Genomic DNA, 7,824 nt, shown 5'->3' on the forward strand with positions numbered 1-7,824 from the left:
ATTTGTGCATGGTTTTGATTATAATTTCAACTCGTAAATCATTTGGGACGAGGTTCAAAGCATTTGGTAGATGAAACAGAGGGCTATAATTTTGTTTCAAGGATAAAATATTTTTAACAATTTTATCAGCGGTTGGTAGTAGGAGGGAAAAAATTGTATGATGTGATGAATATGGATGAGGTCTGTATTGATAAATTATTTGATGTGTTATGAATGATTGAAATGATGTGTTTGATTATATTGGGGGTAGTCCAAAAGGGTGGATTACGTTACACATGATTGTAAATGTGTGATTGATTGTGGATTACTAAATATTGTTATAATTTTTATGTTAATTGCATTATTACTATGCCATACATCCATTGTTGATATGCTGAAAGGGATAAGTCATAGGTCCGAAGGGGGATGAAAAGCTTATCCGGAACTCGGAATGGGGAATTCGAGATTCCGAATGGGGAATCAGGTTCGTAAAAAGAACCAAACATTGAATTGGTACCACATGCATATGAGTTGTTGTCGTTGTCGTGAGTCGCGTAACATGAATGAATTATATGCGTGAAATATGACTATGTGTGATGATGTTGTTGTTGTATGTTATGTTGATGATTATTTGGGCGTGAGAATGCGATATGTTATTATACATGATTGTGTAGATGTTGTACTCTATTTTATATTCTATGTTGTTATTATTAAAATAAATTGTCATACATTCTGTTTGAATGTTGCCTTTACATGGACATCATGCAGATACTCAAGAGTAGATGACGTTGTTATGAGTGGAAAGTTAGCTCCTAGAGCTATTTCTTTTAATTTATTCCTTTCAGCTTTGGTTATGCTCTGATATGTAATACTAGGGAACAAATTATTTATTTGGTGTTGAAATTTCCTGAGAGACAATGGATGCCCTCGTATTTATTTTATGTTTTGGTGTGATAACACAAGGAGAATATCATGAGTCGGTGCTTTTAATTTTGTTATGAAAACTATTATGAGATTTTAAATTGGTATGTTTTTTATTATGATTCCATTGCGAAGATATTCAGATGAGTTGGATGTCGTGTAAACATCCTAAGTGCAAATGTATGTAGTAAAATATTTTGTTGTAAATCGTGTTACGGAGCAGACTCAGATTGCTATGAGTGACACCCTATGTGTTTGTATTTTGTTAATTAAATTCTTTGATAATTACATGCGGGTTTTTAGGATGTTCCATTACACACAATCGATCTTCTTGAACAGACAACAAAGCTGCTAAACATGAAATAAATGAATAGGGAAAATCATAATTTGGTTAAACAATCGCATGGTTGTGAATAATTAAGAACTAAGTATTAAAACAGTATGTATGGATATAAGACATATATTTAGGCATTGAATAAACATGGTAGAAGATAACTAAAAAATGATGGAGAATTGACTTAGAATATGTGATAAAGGATTTAAGCAGCTTAGAAGTAAGATATAAGCGAGCATCATACTCCATAGCATATATTTTCGGGCTAAAGGGAAAATTTTGGATTTTTTCTTACATCTTTTGTGGTTTTGGTGATACACATGTACCACGTCATATGTCACGCGTGCAAAGATATATAACATCAACGTCGGATGTATGCATTTTGAATTTGACTAAGAGAGCAAACAAAAAGGTTTAAAGTGACATTATTTGAACAATTAATGGATCAACTTTGAACTTTTTAAAATCAAGGGATCAACATAGATCATAAAATAAAGTTAAAAAAAGATGAACAAATTATTTTTTCTAAATCCTAAAAGATATTATAACACCCTGAAAAAATAGATTTAAAATAAATTATATTTATTTTTACTCATAATTATAAATACAATAATATTAAAAATTTAATGTAAACCAACTATAATTCAAAAAAATAAATGATTTATTTTATTTTTTAATCTAGTATGCTAGTTGCTAAAATTTCACCATATATATATATATATATATATATATATACATACTTGTGGCACGGCGAAAGAACACATTGCTCATCTCATTGAATCCTCCATCCTTAAAAAAAAAACCCAACCTTCGAAAATGGCGGTACTTGTAGATTTGTTGCCAAAAGAATATGGCTTTGTCGCTATTGTTCTTGTTATCTACTGCTTCCTCAATTTCTACATGACCTTTCATGTCGGCAAAGCTCGCAAGAAGTAATAGCTTTTTTGTTTTGCCATAATTTTTATCCTTGTTTATGTAGATGCAGTTTGTGTGGTTTTGCTTACAAGGTGTTTGTTGAAATTCCCCACAGGTACAAAGTGTTTTATCCAACACTCTATGCTTCTGAATCTGAAAACAAAGATGCCAAGCTCTTCAATTGTGTTCAGGTAATCTCTCTGGCTCAATCTGAAAGCTGAAAGTGTTTAGGTTTTGGTCTCTTGCTTCTATATACAGCTTTCATTGTTCATTAATCATTATTATTACTGAATTCACTAATGTAATGATTGTCGGTTTGAATTAACTTAACTTCTGGCCCAACTTCAAATTAACTGCCCCCTTCCACCAGGAACCAGAGGGTTAACATACACCCGCAAAGTACACTCATGATACTCGTGATTTTTTATCAGTGGCATCATGATGCATAGTGCATGTTTGAATTAACTTTTGGGAGAACGAAATGTGAATTTGGAGACTTAAAGTTGATTTTGTCATGTTTGGATGCTATTGCTTGGAATTGAATTTGCCTTCAAAGTTGATTCTAACTTGAAGTTAAGATTTTTAGAATTTGTCCCAAACATAGATCATTCTACTTTAAATTCACTTTAAAGGGTATGATATTAACATTGTATTCTTGTGTTCCTTGTTGTGATATAGTTGATGAATAGAGTTTTTTTTTTTGGCTTATTGATGTGGTGAAAGTATATATCAAAGGGTATGATATTAATAACTTTTTGGTGTCTATCTCTTGTATGAATTGTGAGTATATTGTATTTTGGTGAGTGCAGAGAGGGCACCAAAACTCTCTTGAAACAATGCCCATTTTCTTCACATTGATGATTTTGGGAGGACTGAAGCATCCATCCATTTGTGCCGCCCTTGGAGTACTTTACACTGTTGCTAGATTTTTCTACTTCAAAGGCTATTCCTCCGGCGAACCCAAGAACCGTCTTAAACTCGGGTGATTAAAGTTTATAATTAGCCATAAGTGTTATTTTTGTAATTAAAGCCATCATGGATTAATAAGTAACTGAATTTATATGCTAACAGGGGATTGTTTATGCCGGCAATATTGGGGCTTATGTTGTGCACACTTTCATTTGGCTGGAGTCTTCTCAATCAGCCTGCTAGCCACTGATTTGAACTGGTACCTCTTCTATCATACCCTTTTGATAATGAGGTTTGGTGAGCTATTGAATAATGTAAGACCTAGGACGCCAAATGAACAATGCAGGTTCAAAATTTATTGTGTTTGACTTTCTTGATAGCTTTTTTATATTACAATAAGGACAAGTTTAGAGTTTCAACATGTGGTTTTGGATGTGGATTACTGTTATTTTGTGAACTTGACCATATTCTTCAATCAGATAGCTTTATATGACATTGTTTTAATTGAGTTGGCAATTTGATTGTCTTGTCCAATTGGGATATCGTATCTCATTATTGCGACTTAGAATCAGTTTCATAACTGGTCCAAAAAATACAAGTAGTGGTAGTACCATGGCTAGTGGCAGTGGTAAAAAATCCTAATTACAGTGCATTTTGAATTTCATCTACAAGCAACATTCGAGTAAAAGAAAAAGTTACTTTCTCAATGAATGGAGCTATGATTTGCAATCCAAACACCTATAGCTTGTTAAGTTATTATCTATTGTCCTACACATAAACATACATATTGCTTTCAGCAACACAGAAGAAAAAAAACAAGTTTAGATCATTACACTCAGAGTTACCCGACATTCAAAAGCACACTGTTAAAGCTATTCAGTTTAGAGGCACTTTAAGCCAAATCACTTGGACATAATTAATGTACACATTACATTACAAGCAAAATATTTGAGGATCAACCATTGAAAGCAGCAATGTCCTTGTTGGAGTTGTTGACTTGTGATGATGGTGAATCATATTTGCTAAATAGCCTATAAGAGGAAATAAGTGAAAGCAAAATATAGCAAATCACAGCAACAAATGTGATAGCTAATGATGCTTTGATCTTGTGACAAAATGAACCAAATGATCCACAAACTGAACTCCATGCTGCTGTAGGGAGTCCCTTTTCAGTAAGGTATAGAACCTCTGATAATACAGCTCCAGCAGCCAGGATTATGTAGGTTAACACCTATAGGATATCAAACACAAAGGGGAAAAAATATTTACTTTCTTGAAGTTGTCAATTGATATTAGTTTATTACATTATAGATTGACAAAAAGTGAAATGACCTGGTCAAGCAAAAAGAAAGCCCAAGCTCTAGGCATGGTTGAAGGGCGTGGCATAACAACAATGACAACTGAGAATAGTGAATATCCTGCACAAATGCCATTGGCATGCACCAAATACCTACAAAATGCATAAATGGCATTGACGCTATCATATTGGGGATCATCATAATATTTGTCATTGATTTATTTTTTGCAGTACAATTGTTGAAATTGGAACAGACAATTATGTGTGCTTCCTCAAGTTCAATATGAATATGACTAGGAGGTTGCTTGTCAGTGTCACACAATAAAGAGGGGTTTTTGGATTGTGTAACTACAATTTCTCTTGGTAGAATGATAAACCATGTTCACTTGAAAAATAACTTTGATGGTTTATGGTCAAACATCAATTTGTTAATGGATGTTAGGAAGAAAACAACTTGATCCGGACAAATGATAGGGATGTGATATTTTGTCAATAAATAAATTTTATTTAAGAGATGGTAATAGTTATTGACAGAAAAATATATACTATGATTTATTACATTTCATTTGTTAAGGGAGGGATGTGTATTCTGCAAAAAATGAAAGAGAGTAATATTTGTATTTTTGAAGATAGTGAAGTAATTTACTCTATTTTTTTTTATGTTTTGACAATTGAACTTTTTTTTTCTTTCGAAATTAGATGCATTACAAAGAAAAAATGCAAAATAATGTTGACCTTTTCTATATAATCTCACGGTTCTATTATTTTTAATATTTTAGGTTACTATAGTTTTTCAATGATATATGATATTTTTAAATTAATTATTGGATTAGATATTTTATGGTCCTTTTAAATATCCTCTCATATTTTATTTTTAAGTTTTTAAAAAAATTTATTCAAATTTATGTTGCATTTGATCCAAACAAATTTTTAATCTAAAATGTTAGAAGTTTAAACCATGCAATTTGTGAAAAATTGAACATGTTTGAAAGTGGAGAGGGAGGTAGAGAATTAGAGAGAATACACTACACTTACCATAGATTGGAATAAAGTAACAAAGCCCAAAAATGACAATTCAAAATGACAATTCTTGTAATCGATTAATGTGAATGTTTAATCGCTTATAAAGTGAATACATTTTTTATTTTTGACTCTTGTCACTTTCCAACACAATTTTAATCAATTACATTCCATAATAATCGATTACAAACATTTTATTGAATTTTCACTTAACAAAAATATGATTTGAGGAAATATACATTTTTATTGGTTGTTAATATTTTTAATTACTTTTTAAATTTTTACTGGGTATGATATTTTTGTAATTAAATTATAACTACTCTCATTTTATAATATTTACTTCACCAAACGTAACATTTTCAATTTATTTTTAATTGATATATTCTAAATGTATTTTTTTTATGTTTTTAAATGTATCCACTAACTAATATTATATATCACTCTTTAATAATAATAATAATAATAATAATAATAATTATTATTATTATTATTTATTTTATATTTATAACCATAAAAATATATCTATAATTACAAATATAATATGATGATATCATCATTTTTTTAATCTTGTCTATTTCAACTTAAAAATCGTTCAAAACTCAATAAATTATTCTTCAAAATTAATTTATATTTATGATTCGAATGTAAAAATAATTTATAATTTCACTTTTTATTTATGATAAAAAAAATTCTATATTAAAATTGATGGTATGTAATTAAATGGAATGAAATAAATTAATAAATAATAAGATTCATTTTTTAAATTTATAAATAATGGAGGGAGCAAAATGCACCCTCAAATCCTTGGATATTCATTTCATCCGATTTGAAGGTACATGCAATAAAATTCTATTCTGCTACTTCACTTAATTTTCATATATTCTATTTCGTTCCGTTTTATTTTTATCAATTCAAATATATGCTATGTTAAGAATGTTATTTTTATTAATGTAATGTAAATTGTTCAACAAAAGACAAGTGAGTTTCATCTATCAACAATGCAAAAAACCAAACTAATTTTCTACACAAACCAAAAACCCTAGCTCAAAACAATTGAGTGATATCCTCATCATTCTTATGCATCAATTTTCGATTTTCAATAAGTCAAAACAACTTAAAGCATAAAAAACTATAAACTTTAATACACTTGATTAAAATAAATACATGATTAATACCTGAAAGCACCAAGATCAGAATAAGCAACAGAACCATACTCATTTTCCTCAGAATTCTTAAGCATAATAACAAGAGCTGTCACACACAAACCAATAGTGAACAACCGCAGGAAAGTCTCCACAATCCTTAGAAATGAAACCTTGCAGTCTAAATCCTCATCATCATCAACTGAATTTCTCATTTCAATAGAAGACCTTGTAGCTAATTCAACACCGATTCCCTTCTCCATTATTATGATACAACAAATTGGTTATTTTTTGTGTAAAGAAATGGTGCAAATTGAGTTTGGTTGGATAATTGGTTGAATTTGATGCTACATAAATATGGTATGGGTTTGAAAGGAACGAGGCCAACCACTTAGGGTAAGCATTAAATTTTCCATTATGTTACTGTGATAAGAGAAGAAGTAACGTATTTCCAAGGCAACTACCACTCTACCAGTCACCTAGATAACGATGGTGATGAATAAACGTACTGACAAATGAACTTATGAAATTATTAAAATATTAGTTTTATTTTTAGCTCAATTATTAGTCTATTATTTTAGAGATTAATTGAAATACACTGTTAGTGTAAAATGGTTTTACACCATCAGTTAATTATAGACGTCAGATATTAAAAGAAGTTTGACTTTTATTTTAAAAATCTATAAAGTAATACAAACGGGTGATGGCGATGAATCGACAGTGTAAAACTTTTTACACTGACAGTGTATAGTAATTAATCTCATTATTTTATTGAAAAATGATAAATGCATGTATGGGTCTCTAAGTAAATATTTAGTATAATAGAACTCTCTCGGTCCCAATTTAAAAATGTTTTTTAAATGAAATTAAATGCAAAATACTTTTTTTTCTGTCTAGAAAGCAAAACAAATTTAATTTATTATAATCTTTCTTATTAGTGATAGTAAACATGGGTGAGGAAGGAACCCAACCGAGAGAATTTGTAATTGTTAAAATTGAATTACATTATACATGTTATATACAATAAATTATTTGTAATTCAAGTAGTTAATATAACAAATTAACCGACTTGTTAATCAAGTAATTAATTAATTAGGAATTTGTCGATCTTCCATCCTTAGGTGAAAATATCGGTAAACTTTGCTTCACTCGAGCAATGTCTCACTTCAACTTCACCTTGATTTACCTTTTCCCTTAGGAAGTGAAATCTAGTCTCAATGTGCTTACTCTTTCCATGTAAAACTGGATTCTTTGCAAGACTGATGACTGACTTGTTGTCGATCTGCAACATCAGAGGTTTCTTCACT

General features: G+C 30.1%; 2 protein-coding genes across 2 annotated transcripts; one reads left to right on the forward strand and one right to left on the reverse strand.

The window, feature by feature from the left end:
• Positions 1-1,972: 1,972 nt before the first annotated feature.
• LOC127118324 (uncharacterized) lies at positions 1,973-3,562 on the forward strand. Its single transcript, XM_051048496.1, has 4 exons — positions 1,973-2,166; positions 2,265-2,340; positions 2,959-3,131; positions 3,221-3,562. Exons 1-4 carry the CDS (start codon positions 2,051-2,053, stop codon positions 3,306-3,308), a joined length of 453 nt encoding a protein of 150 aa, XP_050904453.1. The 5' UTR covers positions 1,973-2,050; the 3' UTR covers positions 3,309-3,562.
• Positions 3,563-3,865: 303 nt separating this feature from the next.
• On the reverse strand, positions 3,866-6,973 carry LOC127118323 (CASP-like protein 2A2). Its single transcript, XM_051048495.1, has 3 exons — positions 6,551-6,973; positions 4,391-4,508; positions 3,866-4,289 (listed from the first exon to the last, which is right to left on the reverse strand). The coding sequence occupies exons 1-3, from the start codon at positions 6,778-6,780 to the stop codon at positions 4,014-4,016; spliced, it is 624 nt and encodes a 207-aa protein (XP_050904452.1). The 5' UTR covers positions 6,781-6,973; the 3' UTR covers positions 3,866-4,013.
• Between the last annotated feature and the right edge of the window lie 851 nt (positions 6,974-7,824).

The sequence above is a fragment of the Lathyrus oleraceus genome, chromosome 2 (genome assembly GCF_024323335.1).
Source record: "Lathyrus oleraceus cultivar Zhongwan6 chromosome 2, CAAS_Psat_ZW6_1.0, whole genome shotgun sequence".
Taxonomy (NCBI): Eukaryota; Viridiplantae; Streptophyta; class Magnoliopsida; order Fabales; family Fabaceae; genus Lathyrus; species Lathyrus oleraceus.

Excerpts from the sequence above, each read along its gene's own strand:
- LOC127118324 (XM_051048496.1), top strand. The coding sequence starts at position 2,051 with ATGGCGGTACTTGTAGATTTGTTGCCAAAAGAATATGGCTTTGTCGCT. Across the intron at positions 2,341-2,958 it reads AGCTCTTCAATTGTGTTCAG|AGAGGGCACCAAAACTCTCT; the intron begins GTAATCTCTCTG and ends TGGTGAGTGCAG. Across the intron at positions 3,132-3,220 it reads AAGAACCGTCTTAAACTCGG|GGGATTGTTTATGCCGGCAA; the intron begins GTGATTAAAGTT and ends ATATGCTAACAG.
- LOC127118323 (XM_051048495.1), bottom strand. The coding sequence starts at position 6,780 with ATGGAGAAGGGAATCGGTGTTGAATTAGCTACAAGGTCTTCTATTGAA. Across the intron at positions 4,509-6,550 it reads TCTGATCTTGGTGCTTTCAG|GTATTTGGTGCATGCCAATG; the intron begins GTATTAATCATG and ends TGCATTTTGTAG. Across the intron at positions 4,290-4,390 it reads CTTTCTTTTTGCTTGACCAG|GTGTTAACCTACATAATCCT; the intron begins GTCATTTCACTT and ends GATATCCTATAG.